At 44.5% G+C, this 22971-nt stretch overlaps 1 protein-coding gene across 1 annotated transcript; it reads left to right on the top strand.

Annotated features, from left to right (window-relative positions):
• Nucleotides 1–3722: 3722 nt before the first annotated feature.
• LOC121442412 (keratin, type I cuticular Ha3-I) lies at nt 3723–8373 on the top strand. The gene is made up of 7 exons (XM_041643963.1): nt 3723–4070; nt 5037–5119; nt 5638–5794; nt 7289–7450; nt 7542–7667; nt 7848–8068; nt 8256–8373. The coding sequence occupies exons 1-7, from the start codon at nt 3723–3725 to the stop codon at nt 8371–8373; spliced, it is 1215 nt and encodes a 404-aa protein (XP_041499897.1).
• The last annotated feature ends 14598 nt before the right edge of the window (nt 8374–22971 follow it).

The following is a 22971-nucleotide window of genomic DNA, read 5'->3' as shown; positions in this document are numbered from 1 at the left end:
GGAAGTAGAAAAAGACAAAGTCTTCTGAGTAAATTGGGAGCATGGGGACATTGGGGGAGAGTTGAAGGGGAGGGGTGAGGCAGGGAGGGAAGCAGGGAAAAATGTAGAGCTCAATAAAAATCAATAAAAAAGAAGGATACATGGAGCTCTCCACCAAACATCCTACAAAATGAACATCAATTTCTAGATACCACCAAAACTATATGGAGATCCATTTAATTTTAGAAAAGTGGATTTGTCATCTGGTTAAAATGAAAAAATCCAAACTAAAACCCAGTGTACAGACTCCTAAAATTCTATGAAGGTCTGCAGAGCAAATCTTAATAAAATTACATTTATAAAACACAGTTGACAAAGAATTGTTGTGCCTTTACTCACTGAGCCATCTTATTGGCCAGCCAGCTATAATCTTTAAGGTAATATACAGTCAAATTTTGTTATGGCTATCTCTGTTTACCTTTTTGGTGGAGGGGGTTGTGTGTACTGTTGTGGAGTAGGGTCTCATTGCTCAACCAATTACCATTCTAAATTACACCAAACCAACTAGATAAAGTTCTGAAGCCAATAGGATATTGTTGCATCCAAATTTCTGGGATATAATTATATTGTCAACTTAGAAAGAACATTTTAAATTAAAGAGATACCAAGGAAATCTGATATTGCTCGATTCTCTCATTGCATCTTTAATTCATCAATAGTACATAACCACAGAAAATGTATGAGCTTTTGCTGCCCCCTCTCCCTACTGCATTTGACTTCTGGTTCCAGGTTATGTCAGATCAGATTGTGAAATTATCCATCACTTTTGTAGTGTGTTGATGGGCCTGGGAATGCAATGAGGATCAGTGGATTAGGGTGCCAGTGATACGATCACGAAAAATCATTTCTTTATGCTGAGGCTCAGTTTCCCCAGTAGCAAATGAGAGCAGTGCAGAAAAGAAGATCATAAAGACCCTGGCATCTTCTTGTTCAAGATTTCCATTCTCTCTTTGGATCATCTTGGCATTTGGGGTCTACATGAGGAGGTGGAAGAGAATTCAGATGATTTTGAGGTGCAGCTGTAGCTGAACATCTTGGATTTGGCAGGGAGTATCTCTCTCTGAGGTCTACTTTGTCACCTGTTGTGAGGACAGTGAGAAGCCCTTCCTCTGCATGGATAAGGTGTCCCCCTTGACTATCAAATGATGCTCTTCTTAACAGAGTAGAAGTGGTGTCTTATGCACGGGCAGTGCACGCTGACGTGCTTCTTGGATGATTGTTCCTAAATCACAAACTGTTATGAGTCATTGAGTTCAAACAAGCCCAGCATCTCTGAACTGTTTCAAGTGCAATTATCTTTCAAGGCCCAAATACTGTATAAAACTCTGATGGTTGAGACCAAAGCCCACACACTTTGTAATGAAGCGTACAAAGGCAATATGGTGGAAAGACTCTACGAAATGGACATCTTCACTCTGCGTGTTTAAGAACTCAGTTTACTAAAGTTCAGTGTGGCTGTTCCTTTATGAACATAGGTGTTGTACATAGTAGGCATACTTGGAGGGTCCTGACAACTTTTTGATCCACCCAGCACCTTCTCCATGGTTCTGATTGTGCACTCATGATCTTGTGGATGTATTTGGCAGTTCTCATGCGATGCTTTCTCTCTCTGTCTCTCTGTCTCTGTCCTTGTCTGTCTCTGTATGAACCAGAGGTTGACATTGGGTGTCTTCCTCAACTGTTCTCCACTTCAGTGTTTGAAACAAAGTCACTGAACCTTGAACTCACTAACTGGCTAGGCAAGCTGGCCTGAGAGCCTCAGAGATAGTCTGCGTTCATCTTCCCAGTGTTGGGATTGCAGCTGTGCGCCTCTGTGTCCAGCTGCAGATGCGGGTGCTGGGGATCTAAATTCATATCTTTACGCTTGCATGGTAAGCACGTTCCTGACACCCATCTGTCCAGTCTGTATGGCCTCATTTTTGATAAGCTTTCTTCCTTGTTCATCTGGGATGCTGTAAACTCATCCCCTTCATTGTTTCTTACCCTTTCTCTGTTTCTCTGAAATTTCCAAAGTTCCGCCCTCAGCTATTGCTCTTCTCTCTATACTTTTTCCCTTTGTCCATTTTTATAACTCTCACACCTGTGTCCCGATCATTACCATATCTGTGATTATCATCCCTACTGTTCACTCTATCCTTCGACTGCTTTGACTCCCTTATTGCTGCTTTCCTGGACTGGTATAATAATCTCCTTGCTGGTCTGTCTGCATCTAACCTTTTCCTTCTCTTTCTAAAAATGGCAAACATCTGTGGAAACGGTGTTTCTCAAAACTTTAATCACACTACAGGGCGTAGATACCAGGATGGTCCAAACCCTTATCTCTTCCACGGAAGACTGGTGGCATATGGCTATAGCATCTATAGACAGCTTTATTTTTCTACCATTTCCCTTCACTGACACCTAGACTTGCTCAAGGTCTTCCGCCATGCTGGATTTCCCTGCTAAGTTATTGTGTATGCACCCAATCCCACCCAGATGTCCCCCTTTTACCTTCTCTGTTTCTTAGACACCACACCATGCTCCACCCCAGCACAGATCTTTGTCTGTGAACCTCCAATCTTGATGACGCTTGCTCTCCCCAATTTGCAAACCTTGCATATGTTACTCAGTTTTCCTGCCTTGACTTATGGCTTCCTATTTGTATCTTCATCTATTTGACCCCTACTCACTCAATATGTCCATCATGTGGCAAGGTCTTAGAACTGGGGCTCAAAGATAAGTCGAGCCTTATCCTTTCCTTCAGGAGTTCAAACAGAGATATATATATATATATATAGAGAGAGAGAGAGACACACAGGTCAGGAAGAGGTTCCAAAAGGAAGTGGGCTGTCTGTATAACAGAAGTGAGAAATGATGAAAAGAATAGAAACTGATCTTAGGTACACAGCCGCATAACCCGATCTCTTACCTTCTATACTTTAATTTACCATTGTAGAATGAGGATGTTATCATTTGCCTTGAAGACCCATGTGGAGGGTGCCAAGGTCTAAGATTTGTGAGAAATGCCAGCATTGTCTGGGAACTGTGCAGGCTTCCAACAAGTGTGGGTACCTCTGCCAGTACCACTAGTCCGCCTTCCACTTTAGTGCCCTGGCTGAGCCAAGCCATGATCCGAGGCCTAAAAGTAATTTGGTTGGTGGAAGTGTCTAGAATCCATGTCACAAGAAGCTTGGCTGTTTTAGCACCTGGTCCTCTCTTTGAGAACTGTGAACCTGACGTTTGGAAATTGGACCTAGGAAGGATCCTGTTTCTCTGTTTCAGCAAGCAGAGCCAGAGGCTCACCGAAGTGTCAGGGCGCTCATGGAGTGGCGACACTGTCCCTCCACCTGCCACAGGTTATTAATGAGGGCCGGCCTTTCATGAGTCTTGTCCTTTGAAGTCCTACCACAAAGCTCTTACCTCATGATGTACAGCATGGCAGAGGAGTCCTGACTGAGGGAGAAGCCCGAGTAAAGTCTTTTATGAGGTGAGGGAATCTTCTGAGAAGCATAACAAATGCATGGGGAAGCCTTTGACCATCACTAAATGAGCAAAGCCAGAGAAAAAAAAAAGGGACTGCCCTATGTGTCCACACCCTCTTCGGAGTGAGTATAAATGCTCACCAGAGGAAGGGGACCCACAGCTCTGAGGCTTGAAGAATCCACTCTGTGTCTTCAGCCAGGCACCTCACTCCCTCCAGCACCATGCCGTACAACTGCTGCCTGCCCGCCCTGAGCTGCCGCACCAGCTGCTCCTCCCGGCCCTGTATACCCAACAGCTGCCATAGCTGCACCCTGCCCGGGGCCTGCAACATCCCTGCCAATATCGGCAACTGCAATTGGTTCTGTGAGGGCTCCTTCAATGGCAACGAGAAGGAGACCATGCAGTTCCTGAATGACCGCCTGGCCAGCTACCTGGAGAAGGTGAGGCAGCTGGAGAGAGAGAATGCAGAGCTGGAATGTCGGATCCAGGAGAGGAACCAGCAGCAGGACCCTCTGGTGTGCCCTGCCTACCAGGCCTACTTCAGGACCATTGAGGAGCTGCAGCAGAAGGTGAGGGCATGGGCGCCATAGTTTCCCTAACAGGAAGTTGTCAGAATATTTGAGACACAGAAATGACTTGAACTCTTGTTATGGTGGGAAAATTTGATACCCATATTTCCAGTTTCTTAAACATCTTTCTGGAGGACTCCTCTGTTTTCAACTGGAAACTGTTAGTTTTGACTCTTGGCATACATTAGATGAGGTGGAGCTATAGAAGTTTAGATAACTTAGCCTCTATTACTAAGAGTGGCCTCTGGGTGCTTCTGAGCTTTGAAAATATTCCCTTGAGGTAAGAGAAAAGAACTGAGCCCAAGAAGGAAGCCACCAAGTAGAAAGGACCATGCTTTCCTCCCTTAACTGAGTGTGTGGGGTGCTCTGACCTCTGGTTGCCCTCCTCATCTGGACACCTTATAATCCTGACCCCATTGTTTTGACCTGGACACCCCTGAGTTCCCTTGGTGCATGTATCCAGTGGAGAACTAGTGTATTTGGCTAAACCTAGAAAGATAGGACACTAGATAGAAATGGTACCAAGCCATCCAGGATGGCCACGAGACTGGAACAACCTCCCTTGCCTAGGCCCCTACCCCTGCTGCTTTGTGTTTATCTTGTCCATTAGATGGAAAGTTTCTTACACATTGTGATTTTTTTTTTGCTCTTAGAGCTATGCCAACCGAATAGCAGCTGTTTTTCACAAATGTGAATAGATTTTTAAAATCAGCTTCTCATTATTATTTATTAAGAAAGAGAAAGAAGACCATATGTTAACGTTTCTTGGTGTATTTGCATGTCTGTCTTCAGATTTAGTCCCGCAGATAATTTTTGAGCATCTGTTGTACATGAATAACTTTTAATAGATACAGGATATACTATGGGTTTTTTTTTTAAATTCTGATGTTTCCATATTAGCAAATCAACAGGATTTCTGGTATTGAAAAGAACCAAGCTCATTTTATTACCCTTTGTAACTTCTAGATCTTGTGTGGCAAATCTGAGAACGCTAGGCTGGTAGTGCAAATCGACAACGCCAAGCTGGCCTCTGATGACTTCAGGACCAAGTGAGTGGGCGGATGGTGGAAGGGGGCAGGCATTGTCGCTTGTGTCTTCCATCTCCTTCTCTCCTTCCCCTTAGTTTGTTGTTCACACAGGCAAATACTGACCAAGATTTCCCCTAGGCCTTCCCCTTGGATCCAAACTCCCTCCTCTTCCCCACTGTAGATTGGTGTCTCCACTCCAAACCTCAACTCCACTGAACTGTGTGTCTGGGATACTATGGTCTCCTGCCGTGCACAGACCTCAATGAGAATGTGGGAGGTGCATTCCTTCTGGAAGCCTCGAAATTTACAAGTTCTTATCTCCTTAGAGTCAATGGCTTTGTGAAAGCAATTGCGGTGCTTTTCCCTTTAGGAACTACTGCTTACTTAAGTGGAAGGAGATGGTTGTAAAAACTAGTATCCTTAATTCCTAGTTAGCCAACAAACCAAACCAAATCAAACCAAACCAAACCAAATTAAAGCAGAGTCGAGGCCAGGCATATTTCTACCCAGTCTGTCCCCTAATTCTCCCGTAATTGCAGGTATGAGACAGAGCTGTCCCTGCGGCAGCTGGTGGAGTCGGACATCAATGGCCTGCGCAGGATCCTGGATGAGCTGACCCTGTGCAAGTCTGACCTGGAGGCTCAGGTGGAGTCCCTGAAGGAGGAGCTGCTGTGTCTCAAGCAGAACCATGAGCAGGTAAAGTTTCCCAAAGTGAAGTGCACCGTGGAACTGGCTAGGACTTGTTTCTGACTGCCACAGGCTGTGGGAGGGGCTGTGGGTTGAACCTCAATTAGCCCAGAAAGCTGTTCTCTAAACAAAAAAGGTTTTGTAGAGAATGAGTAATCTTTAAAAAAAAAATCGTGATAGGAGATTAGGATTTTCTGCTAGAGGCAGGAACAAGAATAAGGAAGTTGGCTAGCTCAGTCAGGACCAAGGAAAGGTCAGAGTCAAGGCAGCAGCTGTAGCCTCTCTCACTCCCAGGTGAGAGTGTATGTGGATGCCACTAAGATTCTCTGTTTTGTAACTTAGGGCCACCCAACAAGAGGGCTGAGCTAGCCTCAAACCACAGCTCTTCATTCCCATCCAAAACCCTTTCTGCTCTTTGTGTTGCTTGGCAGAAACATGGAGTAAAGTGCTTCCCAGTACACACCAGTCGCTGGCACACAGGAAGCAGATATGTGCAAAGTATAAATCCAGGAACCTGCATGTGGTGACAGCTAACACTCACCAAGAGCTTGTCATGCACCAAATTTGTACATGCACTGAGAGCCTCTGAAGTCATTCTTTTTTTTTTTTCAAAAAAAGATGAAGAGTTTATAAAGATTCTAGAACAGTGGTTCCCAACCTGTGGGTCGTGACCCCTTTGGGGAGGGTCGAAGGATGTTTCACAGGGGTCATTTGAATATCAGATATTTATATTTCAATTCATAACAGTAACAAAATTACAATTATGAAGTAGCAACAAAAATGATTTTATGGTTGGGGGGGGTCACCACAACATGAGGAACAGTATTAAAGGGTCTCAGCATTAAGACAGTTAGGAACAGCTGCTCTAGAAGCTTCTAGAAGTTTATATGGGAGTAGTAAAGAAGAGAAACAGGTTAAATCTGTTTCATGGCTCTGCAAGGTCGGGACCAAGTTCTGTTGGCTCCATGAAGAAATGAGTAGAAAAATGTATAGATGTTCACTTCCTTCCGGAAAATTCACACTGGCAGGATCAACACATTGCAAGTTAAGGCTCTTTTATCCAAGGTTGACAGGTTTTTGAAGCAAATATTCTATATTTTCTTTGTAGTTAGACTTTGTCTATGGTTAGAAGATTTAAAATTTAAGGATACAGTGAGATATTCTAGCAAGACTTGGGACCTAGGCTTTTATGGAGTAGAATTTAAATGGTTTTCAGAGCTATATCTCAGCTCTGATGTGAAATGACCACATCCTTTTAGATAAGAAGTGTTATGTTGAGTATGAAGGGCAGAAAAAGAATCAACCAATCACTGGCAATAGAGAAAAGGATGCTGGGAAGGAAGGGAGTGGAGATTGTGTAACTGACCATAGGGAAAATGATGTGGGGAAGGAAAGGACTGAGATTACAGAATGATCACAGGCACCAGCAGTCCAACTGCATTCTCTCAAGGAGAGCATCAAGACCCTTTCTGATATTATGAATTTTTCCCTTTTCCCCACCAGGAAGTCAACACCCTACGCTGCCAGCTTGGAGACCGCCTCAACGTGGAGGTGGATGCTGCTCCCACTGTGGACCTGAACCGTGTGCTCAATGAGACCAGGTGTCAGTACGAGGCCCTGGTGGAAACCAACCGCAGAGAAGTGGAGGAATGGTTCACCACACAGGTGGGCATCTGAGCTCATGGTCACCCAGGAACTGAGTCCCCCAGGACTCTAACGCAGGATCTAATCTTGTCTCTGCCTTTGCCTCTCGCAGACCGAGGAGCTGAACAAGCAGGTGGTGTCCAGCTCAGAGCAGCTGCAATCCTGCCAGGCAGAGATCATCGAGCTGAGACGCACAGTCAACGCCCTGGAGATCGAGCTGCAGGCCCAGCACAACCTGGTGTGTAGTGTCCAGACCTGCTGCTGAGCAGTGTGGAGTCGGGAGGCAGAGTCACTGGGATGCCTTTAGGGCCACTCCCTCTTCCTAGTTCTTGAAGGCTGTGACTTCCTTGGAGGGTCATACAGGGACCTTTAGAGGGGACAGCTGTGTGATAGTCTCTATCTCCCCCCCCCCCCCCAGAGAAACTCTTTGGAAAACACCCTGACAGAGAGCGAGGCTCGCTACAGCTCCCAGCTGTCCCAGGTGCAGTGCCTGATCACCAATGTGGAGTCCCAGCTTGGTGAGATCCGGGCTGACCTGGAGCGTCAGAACCAGGAGTACCAGGTGCTGCTGGACATCCGGGCCAGGCTGGAGTGTGAGATCAACACGTACAGGGGCCTGCTGGAGAGCGAGGACTGCAAGTGAGTATGGGCTGAAAGGCTCTTCTAGGGGTGAGTTGTTTTCTTGGTTAAAATGAATGTATCCCTTCAAACATCTGCTTGCACACATTCAAAGGCATGTCTGGATACTATTCTGACTCTTTTCAGTGTCTTCCCATGTGCTTAATGCACCCTGCTTTAGCTTGCTCCAATGATTTTCTTTCTCCAGGCTCCCTTGCAATCCCTGCGCCACAACCAACGCATGTGACAAGCCCATTGGGCCCTGCGTCTCTAATCCCTGTGTCACAAGACCTAGGTGTGGGCCTTGCAACAGTTTCGTGCGTTAGAGTTACCATTGCCAGAAGGGGGACAAAGATACCAGTTACAACTTAACTCCGGCTCATCCTAAGACCTCAAAAAGCAACCACACCAGACAAAGACAGACTGGTTCCTGGGGTCAGCTGCAGACTGCAGAGCACTTCCTGGCTTGATCCTTGAGCACAGGAGATGCGAAATCTGTCTTTTAAGGAACCTACCATAGGATCGAAGACTGTCTACCATCACAAGGCTGTGTCTACATACCCAATGTTATACTTTAATGAAACTTATTGGAATGTGACTTGAAAATATTCCATTGAGTGTGGGTGAGTTGGTTGCTATGCTTGTGAAACAGAGCATAAGTGGACTTAATTTTTTTTGTCCCACTTTTTGTCTTTGTAGTTGCAATACAAATCCTTTGTTTGTCCTCTCAATAAACTCTATTCTGGCATGGAAATCCTAATTGTCTGTTTTGCTCAACATTAACCAGTATTTCCCCATTATATGAAAAGTCCATTCACCCCTCTGCCCTGTGTGTAGCCTGTGGTTTCTGTCAAGGGAAAAAGACTCTTTTAGATGTCACCCATTGACCAGAATCAGCACCAAGAGAATAGAAAGAGGAGGTGGTCCAGGTCTGGGTGGTGTTAGTGACTGTGGTCCAGGTTGGTTTCACCAGTAGATAACATCTGTGTTGAGAGTTAAAAATAGTGAAGAAACATCCAGAGGGGAAGAACATTCCAGGAAGAGGCACCAGCAAGTCAAGAGAGAGAACAAAGCTGCACCTATGGAGCATGAAGGGGCCAGCGTGACAGCAGTGATGGGCAGCAATGGGCAGAGTGGGAAGTGGCTGGGGGTGGGCAGGGCTCACTGGTTCTGGGGAGGAACTGATTCTATCTATCTATCTATCTATCTATCTATCTATCTATCTATCGTCTATCTATCTATCTATCTATCTATCTATCTATCTATCGTCTGTCTATCTATCTATCTATCTCTATCGTCTATCTATCTATCTATCTATCTATCTATCTATCTATCTATCTATCTATCTATCTATCTATCTATCTCTATCGTCTATCTATCTATCTATCTATCTATCTATCTATCTATCTATCGTCTATCTATCTATCTATCTATCTATCTATCTATCTATCGTCTATCTATCTATCTATCTATCTATCTATCTACTACCTGTCTATCTACTATCTATCTCTCTATCTATCATCTATTTTTGTGTTTTGTATGTGTGTTGTGTGTATTCATGCATATGCATATTTTTATGAAAGCCAGAAGTTGATACTGGACATCTTCCTCTGTCAGTGTCCACCTTGTTCGAGAAAAGATCTATCGCTGAACCAGAGCCCACCAATTAACTAGTCTAGTGGGCCAGCAAGTCCCACAGATCCTCCCGCCTCCACCCCTCCCCCAGTGTTAAGCTTACAGGCACACACCAGGGCATCTGGCTCTCTGTGTGTGTGTGCTAGGGACTCTAGCTCAGGCCCAGCAAGCTCTTTGCAGACTGAGCTGTCTTCTCAGCCCCTCATTTTATTTCAAGTAAGAGAAAAAACTCAGGGGTATTAAATGGATGGGTTAGCTGGTGTCACCATGAAAAGATTGTTTTGGTGGCTGAGTAGGAAATAGGTTCCCAGAACAACCAGATGGGAAATTCTGTCTGGGCAATGTCAGCTGCAGGCGAAGTTGTTTTGATTCTAAAAGGGAATCACTGATATTGAGCATCTACTCACATTCCCATCAGTCAACGGAATGTAAGATAAGAGATGCCAGAAGTCACACGAATTGCTCAAACTCCGAGAAGATAGGATCATGATGCAGCATGCCCCTGGTCGTTACGAAACTCATATTAACACCTTGACAATGTCGTGTGCCAGGCAGATGGGTGAGGCTCACCTGGTTCCTATCTGAGCCCATGGCAGGTGTATGGGTGGAGGTACCTATTTCTCTCATTTTTAAAGACATGCAGGGATAAACATCCATCTGAAACGTAAGATTAAAGAGACTTATAGGGTCCCCACAGACCTGTGTGTAAGAAACTCAATCTTGTGCCTCACAGTGGCTGGAACATTCAGCGTGGACACAAATAGCTTCACGTGAAGGCCCAGTAAGGCTGCTGGTGGCCTCTATGTGCTGCAACTCAAAGTTTGGGGTGTAACAAATTTTAATATAAATGTTTGAGAATCGAAAAGTGGATAAAGGTTAAAAGGATGTAAGCCAAACACCTGCAAATTTGGGCTTTCAAAATGATGCTTTAGTTTCTGTCTTTTAACTGGGTCTCTGACTTAATAGCTCTGCTCCTGATGTGTTACTTGGCCTCTCTGAGCCTTAATTCTCTAGGTTGTAAAAAGGAAAATAACCACCTTTCTGCTTAATTTTTCTCCTCTCTTCTTGCTTCCTGCCACCCCACATACAAGTACTTTGTGTGTGAGCTTGCGCGAGTGTTTGTGTGGGGGGAGGGCTTGTGTGAGCATGTGCATGAAAAGGCAAGTTGATGTCATATTTCTCCTGCAGTCATTTTCTATCTTACATTTTGAGGCAGGGTCTCTCAGTGGACCTGCAACTCATTAATTATGCGAGGTTGGATGGCCAGGGATCCTTGTATCCCTGTCTTCTCAGTGTTGGGATCACTGGTGAGCACCAAGCATTTTGCATGAGTTCTGGGGACACAAATTCAAGTTCTTATGCTTACTCAGCAACTACTGTCATTGGCTTTCTCTCTCTAGTTCTACACGGTTAAATTACACACACACACACACACACACACGCACGCACGCACGCACACAGATTATTGTATGTTGGTGAGCTCTGCGTTTGACTAAGAAGCCCTACCTCAGGAGTCAGAAGGGTCAAGGACATCACGGGAAGGCTCACACAACCAACTAACCTGGGCTAATAGGGACATGCAGAGAGGGACAACCAGGAAGCCTGCATGGGACTGACCTAGGCACTTTGCATATATGTTAGAGTTGTGTCTATTGCTCCTCTTCTGGGACTCCTAACAGCAGGGACAGGGGCTGCCTCTGACTTTTTTTTTTTTACAGGTTTTTGGGACCCTATTTCTCATGCTGGGTCTCCTTGATCAGCCTTAACACATGTGGGGGTGCTTAGTCTTACTACAACTTGATATGCCATGTTTTATTTACATCCATGGTAGACTTGCTCTTAAATGGTTGAAGAAGAAAAAGGAGGGCTTTGAGGGAAGAGGGAAATGGGAAGGAGGGACTGGGAGGGGAGAATATGGGGGAAGGCTGCAGCCAGGGTGTAAAATAAATAAATTTAAAAAAAGCCCCGCCCCAAAAGAGTAAAGTGGAAAAGTGATCAAAAGAACAAAACAGAAAAGAGGAAAAGACGTTTCCTGAGACAGAAACCTTGGGCCTTCTCACACATGCATATAACACAGATGCACATGTACCTCTCATGTGCTCACGTGTGAACATACACACCTACATGCATAAACATATGAAAAAAGGAACAGGAAAAGTGTGTGATAAATGAGTAATGGGGACAGGGGAGAAGAGAGGTGTGTGGTCCATGGCTACAAAACCAGGTGGAGAGGAGGCCAAAGGTCCCATTGGGAGTGGCTCCCGAAGGTTGCATGGCAAGCGGTAAACCATCCCTACCCAGAGTGAAATCCTTCTGAGAAAGGCGTACTGTAGGGGCGAGGGAGGTGATAAAGACGAAAGCTCCAAGATTGCTCTTGGACATAGTCCAATCCCAATTAGCTCTAACCCCAAGGCAGCGTATCTTGAGTTGAAATGCAGAGGCACAGATGTGGACTGGAGGGAAGAAGAGAGGTCTTGGTTTTGAGATGGGTTGAGAAGCCGTGGTGAGTGTCAACACACATTTGGGCCCAAAGGAAAGGATTTTAGAAAAGTGGATGGGACTTGGATGTAGTTCAGAGCGCAGAATGTTTGCTTAGCATGCATGAAGCCAGAGGCTCAGTCCAAGCATTGCAAATGATAGGCTTGATGTGTACACTGTAATCCCAGCACTCAGGAAAGTGGAGGCAGGAGGATCAGAAGTTCAATGTCCATTCTGGCTATGGAGTTTGAGGACACCTTGGGCTGTTTGGGACCCTATTTCAAAGAACGAAACAAAATGAAAGCTAAAAAGAAACAAGTAAACAGAAACAAAACCAAAAAGGAAGGAAAATCCATATCTGTTTGATTCCTGTGCACTTAAATCAGTTCAGTTCTCCTCTGAGGTTGATGCTGGAAGAAAGGAAAAAGAAAAGAAAAAACAGAGGGAGGAGGAAACACAGAAGGAGACAAGAATAGAGCAAAAGGTGCTGGGGGAGGAGGAGGAAGAGGCTGAGGAGGGATTGGGAAGGGAGGGCAGGATTTGGAGACGCAGGAAGGATAATGAAAAGAAAGAAAGGAAGAGTAGACTTTTGTCTTGGATAATCTGTGCATTGCTGTTTCGCTTTGCGGATGTTTGCGGCCCCGCCCACCATTGCCTTATTCATCGTCGTCGTCTTTATCTTCCCTTTCAAGTCCTACACTGAACTCTACCCACAGCCCAGGAACTTTTTTTTTTTTTTTTGTCCTGATGAGAAAGAGCCAAGCCCTCCTCCTGTCACTTTGGCACTGTGCTCTTTGAAGGTGGAATGGTTGCCCATGTTAACAACCACGACACCAACAGGATTAGGCACGGAGCTCGATTTTGAAAGAACGTCGTTGACAAGAACGGAGTTGCAGGGATCTTTTGAGTGAAGCTCACTGCAAGGGAAATTAAGAACTTAAGTGATTTGGCCACAGAATGGCTGGATTTATGCCCAACTTTTTTGCTTTTTTTTTTTCAGTTCATCAAATGTGTAAGGGAAGAGGCAGGAAGTTGTGTGTCTCAGGGTTCCACCCAGGACCTAGCTTCATGCCTGTCCTTACTGATCCTCTCTCTAGAGGTCAGGGCTTCTCTGGTTAGACATAGGCTTAACTTAACTGACTGCAACAATAAAACGTGTGCATTAAAGAAACATTTAGGTTCTAACAGAGAGACCAGGTGTGACCAAAGAAATGTTCTCTTTTTCCTTTAGTGAGCATTAGGCTAAATTAGCTGATAATAAGCAATCTTATGTTAATTGTGCACCCAATTAAACAAATAGATTGAAAAATATCTGCTCATGAATCTACCTAGTTGTAAAAAAATACCTTGGACTTATATATTTATTTATAAAACCATAAAACTACAATGCTTATGTATGTATGTATGTATGTGTTTATCCATCCATCAATCCATCCATCCATCTATCTTCTATCTTATCTATCTGTCTGTCTGTCTGTCTGTCTGTCTGTCTGTCTATCTATCTATCTATCTTCTAGTCTCTGAGAAGAGGAGATTGGAGCAAAAATGTGGTAGAAGTCAGGGATGTCCTCGACATTATCAAAAATATGTATTTTTATTTTATGTGCGTGTTTTGCCTGTGTGCATGCAAGTGTACCTGGTGCGTGCAGTGCCCTTAGAGGTCACCAGAGGGTGGTGGTGGATTTCTTAGGACCAGAGTTAACAAATGGATTTGAGCAACCATGTGGTTGCTGGGAAATGAACCCAGGTCTCCCGGAAAAGCAGCCAGAACTCTTAGCCACTGCGCCATCTCTCCATCCCCCCAATGTTAGCTTTTCATTTTTAAATCTCATTGGAAAACTCAGGCTGGCAGTACTTTCAGTGCTCTCTCCTTCCACACACTGCTTTCACAGTGTGAAGAGAAAGGTGTACCTGCTCCTGAAGCTTTCGTCTGGAAATTAAACCTTGCCACTGCTATTCCCGTTATTAGCTGAAGAAAATCACTTGGTCATACCCGATTTCAAAGCATGCTGAATTTGAGCCCGTTCTTGTCACATTTCAGAAAGCCAGAGAGACAGGAGTATTTGGTGATTAGCAGTAATGACCACTGTGTGTGCTTTCCATGGGGCTTTATTTGCGGGACTTCTCGATTCAAATGGTGGTGTGTCTCTCCCAAAGGATCAGCATTCATATCTGCTGGTATATTCGGAGACCACCATCTGGGGGCTTCTATGGTCAGGGAGTTTTGCAGACCACCGAGATAAAGAATCAGACAGCTTTCCCCACAGTTCTTTGGTGTAGGAGTTGGCGGGCTGAGTTCAGGCTGTCATTCTACAAGGCTGTGGCCCTTTGCGGACCTAGTTTCTTAATTGTAGAGGTGTCTCTGTCTAGGGTGACTCCAAGACTTTGTGGTTTCTACCTCACAGAAAGGTCATTAACGTTGAAATTCAAGCTCTCCAGGTTCAAAAAATACCCTGCGGGAGAGGCAGTCTCCAAGTTCAGTTCAGCCCTCTGAGCACTTTACTTTTTCCCCTGATAATTGTCAGATACACATGCTATCTTGCTTGCTCTTTGATGCTTTTTTAAAAGATTCAGACTTAACAAAAAGTATATTTAGTTGTTTGTGTCACGTGGGTTATTTCAAGTATCCAAGCTCATCATATAATCTGAAATAACTTCCGCATTTGCCCCCAGCTCCATGTGGTCATTTCATCAAAAATGTAGTACTCTAAACAAAGACTCAGTTTCTCCATGAGTAGCTGCATTTCAAGTGTCGTGTGTGTGTGTGTGTGTGTGTGTGTGTGTGATAGAGAGAGAGAGAGAGAGAGAGAGAGAGAGAGAGAGAGAGCCCATGCGTGCAGAAGTTAGAGAACGGCTTGCAGGAATTGGTTCTACCTTGTGGGTCCCAGGGACTGAGCACATGTCAGGCTTGGTAGCAAAGTTCCTTTGCCCACCGAGCCACCTCCATAGCCCATTAACAGAACACTGCTATTGGCACAGAATATTCTATACCAAAGCACTGCTCCCAGATCCAAGATCAAGTGAGCACACTAACATTAGGTTAGTGAGTGAGGGTTGCCAGTGCCCATAATTTTCTAATTGATACCTTTGACTCCACTGTAATACAAAAAAAAAACAAGTCATACTTAATTGTGAGTTCATTTAATAGAAACTGATTGAATGCTTTGCACATACTGCCAATGTAAATTAGTAAATAAAATGGCCGTGTGTGTGTGTGTGTGCGTGCACGCACGTGTGCATGTGTGTGTTTTTGCAACAACCTAAACATTGCATAAGGATATTTTGTTGCTAAGATCTTCCCTAAGGGAAAGAGACAATTTCTGTAGTGTAGGTAAGTTTGAAAAGAAAGGACGTGGCTGTGGGAGCAGGCAGATATGGTCTCAAGCTTTGCATCTTCTAGTTAAAGTACTTGACCTCCAAGAGCCTTAGTTTACTTATATACAAAGCGAGACGGCCTGAGGAGGCACTGTGATTAGATGCTTGCCTAGTATGAAGGATTTACAAAAAGAAATAAAAAACAAAACCTAAGAAAGAACACCACTAAGACCATCATGACCAACCACCATGGCCACGACCAGCACCACGATGACCACCACCACCATCATGACCACCATCACCACTATGGCCACCACCACCAATACCATGACCACAACAAAACAACACTAATTGTAGATCTTAAACAACACATACACAGGCAACTCCTACCCATGAATTGCCCAGTACAGATCCTGGGCTATGGGAGGAGGATGCCTCCTTTATTGAACTAGTTCCTTAGGTACATGATTTAATACACTTCCCAGATTAAACCAGATGTGTGTGTGTGTGTGTGTGTGTGTGTGTGTGTGTGTGTGTGTGTTTCTTTTTTCCCCTTTATTACCCGGCCTCGGGACCTATCTTGTGTCTCTAAACAAAATGAAACAGCAAACTCCATTGATGCCAGGTATGTAATGCCAGAAGATGAACGCTAGAGGCCGCCAGAACAGAGGGCATGCTTATCCCTTTTTAATCAAAATTTTATTAGTTGATGAATTTCATTCTTTGACAATTTCATACATGTATATGTATCATGATAGGGCTCATACCTCTTTCATCACCCTTCTTTCCAGGTTAACCCTTCCTGTCCCTTTCCAGACTTAATGTCTTTTGGTTTTGTTTTGTGACCTGTTTAATTTAACCAGAATCATCTGTGTTAGCATCGGGCTTGGAACAATCCATTGGAGCTTGGTGTGTGTGTGTGTGTGTGTGTGTGTGTGTGTGTGTGTGTGTCCAGCAGTTACAAAGCTGAAGGCAATGACTCTCTTCCCTTAATCTGTCAGTAGCAAATGCTCAGTAGTGAGAGATGGAACCCTTGGGCCCCCTCTTCCTTCCACACTCGACTATTGACAATCTCATTCTTCTTCTTTTTTAATGTAAAGATTTATTAATTTTATTTTACGTGTATGGGTGAGTTGCCTGCATGTAGGCGTGTGTACCACTTGCAGGTGTGATGCCCACAGAGGACAGACAAGGGTGTTAGGTCTGGAACTGGAGTTACTGATGGATGTGAACCTCCGTGTGGATGATGATAACTGAAGCTGGGTCCTCTGCAAGAGCAACCAATGCTATAAACCACGGAGCCATCTCTCCAGCCCCTAATCTCATTCTTTGCAGACCCAGGGTGGACATGGCCAGCTGCAACTTTGTGATAGCAATTGCTGTAGGCTGTATGCTGAAAAGAGGGTGACATTTTGCGTGTCTTCTCCTTGTGTTCTGGCTATTGCATTTTCCCCACCCTCAACAATGTTTCTTGAGTGTGAGAAAGAAAGGTACGGACATCGTTTTGAAGGCCGAACACTCTTTTGTCGCTAAATCCTCAGTTTCTTGTATAGCCACGAGGCTCTATACTCTCCTCTGGAAAGGGAGGATTCTCTGGTTAAAGCCGACAGTGGGCATACTTACTTCAAAAGTAGCTTTTTAAAATTAGATAACTCATTTTATTCAAGTGTGAATTTCTTCAACTATGAAAACCAAGGTGGTTTTTAAAAATAAAGCAGTGTCTGCCGCACAGCAGAATAAACTCATGTTATGCAACATGATTAAGTATAAAAGTGCAACCATGCAAACTCGAAACAAACTAAATGGTGACTTGGGAGACTAACTTTGAAAACATAGCAGGGCAAGAAAGGAAAGATGGGGTTGTCCACACGATTGAAAACTCTGTACTTAGCCGAGCCTGGAGGGTTGAGTTCCATCCCCATGACCCATGTGGTGAAAAGAGAGAATCAACGCTTGAAGGCTGTCTTATGACTACACATAACACACACACACACACACACATACACACATACACACCATGTGTACACACACATACACACTAAATGCGTACATATTTTTAAAAATAATAAAGTGATGTGGCAACCTGGGAAAATAATTATTTAAATACAGTGTCAAAAATCTTTTCCTATCTGTAGCCTGCTACTTTGAATGATGATGAAAAACTGTGTAGTCCAAGCTGGACTTAAACTTGTGATCCTCCTGATTTGGGTGGGTGGGGAAGAGGAAGGAGGATCTGGGGGAGGGAAAACCATAATCATAATATATTGTAGGTTAAGATATATTAAAAATAACATAAAAATACATTCGATAGTTAAAATGCAAAAATCAGTGTGAAGCTTCCTAGCTTCAGAATGCCTATTTTAACTGTTCATATATAATAAAACTTATGAAAGTTAAAAAAAATCCATGAATGCAGTTAAATACAAATGAAATGTGTATTTTCTGCTGTGCGAACTATTCCCATGAACAGCAAGACCAACAACCCAACAGGAAGATGGCCAATGACAGGAAAGGAAGAGACAGTTCACCAGAGAGGAAGCTCAGTATTAAACACACGCATGCAAATTAAACTCACTATCTTTCCTGTATCAGGTCGAAGGTCACATTCCTTGACAAGCACTGTGTAGGTGAGGCATGAAGAGAATGGGGCCCAGTGTAATTTGGTACCTGTACGAAGGGTGATGTGGCGACATCTATGCAAATTTACAAGCGCGAGAACTCACTGACCCAGCAATTTCTCTTCTAAGAGTTTATGGCAGGGAGATATCAAGGTATGTGTAAACTGATTTAACCTACAGTTATTTTCCACAAAATGGTTACAATAGGAAAATGTCGGAAATAGTAGGAGTAACCTAGATGTCTTTCAGTAAGAAATTTGTTAATGTAGATTGCTGCCATAATATAATTCTAAGAAGGATTTCTTTATACAGTGAATGGAATGATCAGAGGAGTTAAGCACTCAGTTTTGCCAAGTCTTGTCTCCTGATAAGGAGAGAAAAGCAATGAAAGGGACTGGAAGGGGTGAGCAGACTGTGCAGTCACCGGCACCTGGGTCTATCCAAGAGCAATGATAGGGATGATAGGGGAGACTTGGAAAACCATAGCTCCAGAGAGGACATCCAAAAGCAGGAAAAGGAGGAAGGGAGCCTCTGGCAGTCATCCTAAGAGAGGGTGGCACGGCCACACCTAGCCCCGATCTGTCTTCTCCCTAGAGAAGTAGGTTCCCTGTGAGGCTCGAGAGTTTGCTCAGCTCCCTTAACCCAGGCTCTTCTCCAGCGACCCAGCTACGTCCTCCGCCCCTCCACTGTACAGTAGCTAGTAGCACAGGCAGAACCTTGCCCTGGGAGGGAAATAGGCGTCTCAGCATCTCCCACCCTCATGGCGTAGCTCATATATATACACTTGCCTCCTGGAAGAGGCTCCAGCCACACTAAGTTGCCCCCTGTGTTTGCGGAGTTTCCATTCCCTTAGCAGGCTTTTGGGCTCTTGATTTGGGGCCACTCTTCCTCTCTAGAGCTTGAAGAAGATCTTAAGAGCATCTATCTTGTTTGGGATGTTCCCCTCTCAGCAGCAGGTGTGACCAGTCTGGGGGGGGGCACACTTTCCTGTGTCTCTCTCACCACTTGGCCCTTTGTAGTCCCTGCACTAGATCATACAGCAGTCTTTGGGGTGCAGGAAGATAGAGAACTGACCTCCCCTAGCCCTCTTCATAGGGGCCCAGCTCATCTTGTCCTCACCTGGGATGATGGAGGCACAGAGTCACAGAGTTACTTCTTATCTAGGTGAGGTTTGGGGGCCCTTGTTTCTAATCACCTAAGGTTTATGGGGAATCCTCATCTGACCCTACCTATGTCCACTCTAGAACTAGTACCCCCTTTCTCTATTGTTCAGGGTTTATCCGTAGACACCTGCCATTACCACTGCTACCTAGGACAAAACTCATCCCTCTTACTTCTTCCTCTGCTGCCCACACTCCCTTTCCCAAGATATTTTTTGTGGGGGATGGGTAATTGAGTGCAGGGGTTTGGCTGCCCACTACCCTAGTCCCAGAAAAAGTGGATCCCCACCTTTATATTGCTATAGAGGACTGAGGAAAGCGTGCTTCATGCTGAGTATGGAGAGCATGTAGATGTTACCTTTACCTTCTTACCCATTCTGTTACAGGGGGTAGTCATTTAAATGCCAGGCTTGAATTCTCTATCAGATTTTGTATTTAAAATTACTTGAACTAAAGAATTGTTGTTCTAAGAAATATATCCCTATGTGTTTTATGAACACACACACACATGCATAAGCATGCATGCATGCATGCACACACACACACACAGACACACACGTATGCATGTACTTTAGTGTATATTTGCAATGGCCAGTGCTTATCTAACTATATGTGACTGGCCATTGTTCCCTGTGTTCTAACTGCATGTATGCTGTGAGGTATTCACCAGGGAAGAGCTCTTGGACACAGTTCGAGCCAATAGAAAGTCTTCAGGGACTTTCTGAAAACTATGGACTTCACTTTTGTTTGGGCAGGAGCCTATGTGTTGGGTTCCAAGGCCTGAATGGTGCTTCTATCATGGTGTCAGTTGTACTAAGGTCTGGGGACCTGTTACATGTACCCACTCATTTCATCACTGCAGCTCTGAGATCGGTGCTATTGTTATCATAGTTTCTAGTTTACAGGTGAGAAAATGGAAGCATAGAGGGACCAAGTAATTGTGGGAGCAGAGAGGGGTGCTGAGTGGCAGAACACTGAACGATGGGACAAGGAAGATAGAGAAGACTCTTCACTGAATTCGTTTTTGTATTTTTTCATCCTGGATATTAGTTTATTGCTACTATAGCTGGTCACAAGTCTATAAGAAAAGTTTATTTAACTCACAGTTCATGATGTTCAATGGCATGGTGTCAGCATCAGCATCCAGGAGAGCATGGACAAATGAGAGAAAAGAACACATTCCCAGACAGTAAACCTTGAGAGAGATCTCAGCTCCAGGTGGAAAATCGAGGGCAATTCACAAGTCAAGCTCAGGCTTTCATAGCCATGAAGTAAAGGAGGAACATACTACAACCCACAGACCCAGAAAAGCTAAGTAACAAGGCAGGCTCAAGGGGAGGGTGTGCATGAATCTCACTGTGAAGGGGAAATAGAAGGGCATTACCAGTGGATGGGGATAGGGACCTGGGAGGGGGGGGTGGGGATGGGAACAGGAGGGATCAGGTAGAGGTAGGATGGAGGGAGAGAGTACTGGGAGAGACAACTGGAATCTTGGGGTATCGTTGGAATGAGCTAGACATCTAGAGCAATGGGAACTCTCAGGAATCTACTAGGGTGACCCTAGCTAAGACTCTTGGCAATAGGGCATACAGAGCCTGAACCGGCCATCTCCTGTAACCAGGCAAGACTTATAGCGAAGGGATTGGGACCCAGCCACAAACCCTCCAACCTATATAAATTTTCCCAGCCTACAAGGTGTGCTGGGAAAAAGATGGCACAGAAATTGTGGGAATGATCAATTAATGACTGGCCCAGCCAGAACTCCATACCCTGAAAGAGACCTCAGCCCCCCTTCCCACACCCAGGACCAGGACCCAGAGTTCGGCTACCCAGAGACCTAGGATAGAACCAAACACAAATGACAAAAAGTCAATGAAATGGTTCCTAATGATATTCTGGTATACTCATTGATTGGTGCCTAGCCCAACTGTCATCAGAGAGACTTTAAGCAGCAACTGAGGGAAACAGGAGCAGGTTCCAGGTGGAGCTCTGGGAATCCTGCAGAAGAGGAGGAGGAAGGGTCGTATGGCTCAGTGGTGTCAAGGGTATCACAAGAAAACCTACAGAACCAGCTAACCTGGGCTCATAGGAGCTCACAAATGTTGAAGGAGGGCCGCTTGTTAGTTCCTGTCTGCTCAGTCCCAAAATAATCACACAGAAACTGTATTAATTAAGTCACTGCTTGGCCCATTAGCTCTAGCTTCTTATTAGCTAAATCTTACATATTAATTTAACCCATCTCCATTAATCTGTGTATCACCACCAGGTTGTGGCCTACCAGCAAAGTTTCAGCACGTCTGTCTCCAGCAGGGCCACATGACTTTTCTCTAACTTCTCCTTCTTTCTCCCAGCATTCAGTTTAGTTTTCCTGCCTACCTAAGTTTGCCCTATCAACAGGCCAAGGCAGTTTCTTTATTCATTAATGGTATTCACAGCATACAGAAGGAAATCTCTCATCAACTCCCCTTTTCTGTTCAACTAAGAAGGAAGGTTTTAACTTTAACATAGTAAAACTATATATATCATAATTAAGGAAAACTATAACTATCAATTCTTCAGAGACTGAACCGACAACCAGGGAGCCTGCCTGGGACTGACCTAGGCCCTCTGCACATATGTTACAGTTATGTAGCTTGGTCTTTGTGTGAGTCTCCTAACGGTGAGAGCAGGGGCTTTCTTTGACTGTGTTGCCTGCTTTCGGAACCCATTTCTCCTACTGTATTGCTTCATCCAGTCTTAGACGAGGAGGTGCCTAGTCCCACTGCAACTTGATATACCATGACTGGCTGATATCCATGGGATGCCTGCCTGTAGCTGAAGAGAAACAGTGGAGGAGGAGTGGTTGGGGTGGGGGAGAGGGAAGATGGGAGAGGAATGTGGAAGATCAGAGGGAGGGGAAACTTTGGTTGAGATTTGGTTGGGGTGTAAAAACAAACAAATAGATAAGCAAACAAAGAGCTAGCTTTGAGAAGACTCAATCCCCAAGACCAGCATTGCCTTCTGAAGGGCAACATTTCAATGACCTAAGGACCCCCTATAGGGTCACCCCTCTTAAAGGTCCTACATTGTCTCACATTACTGTAGTGAGGACTATGCTTCCAACACACAGACTAGGGGAACACACTTATACCTTGCCCAATTGTCATCAGTACTCTGAGATTGCATTACCTGTCATAGAAACAACAAGGAATAGGAGGATGTGTGTGCTGTGAACATTGTTGTATTATGCCTCACTCTCAAGTGCCAGGCTTACTCTCAAGTGCCAGGCTTGGGGATCAGTGCTGTGGCAGGGACCAGAAAACAGAACATCTGGGGATGAGTACAATTTAGCATTAAGGTATCCTTCTGAACACTGGTATCATCTTCCAAAAAATGTGAGCATTTTCAGATTGAGTGCATAAGGGGTCCAATAAATGTTAGATTATGCCAATTTGATAGTCTAACCCACCTTAGAAATTATAAGCATATGATTTCACAAATGCTCACATTCTGACTTAATATGAGAGAGGCATGAATTTGGAGATCTGTCGTATATAATACCTAACCTAGTCAAATGCTTAGCTTCAAGAAAAAAAGGGGCAATGATGTAGGGCAGTGGTTCTCAACCTGTGGGTGGTGACCCCTTAGGGGGTGTCCAACAACCTTTTTGTAGGGGTTGCATATCAGATATTCTACATATTAAAGATTCACATTATGATCCACAACAGCAGCAAAATTC

This window comes from Microtus oregoni, unplaced genomic scaffold (genome assembly GCF_018167655.1).
Source record: "Microtus oregoni isolate MIOR12 unplaced genomic scaffold, Mior012 000091F_ref0000469, whole genome shotgun sequence".
Classification (NCBI taxonomy): Eukaryota; Metazoa; Chordata; class Mammalia; order Rodentia; family Cricetidae; genus Microtus; species Microtus oregoni.
This window is presented reverse-complemented; position numbering and strand designations above follow the sequence as displayed.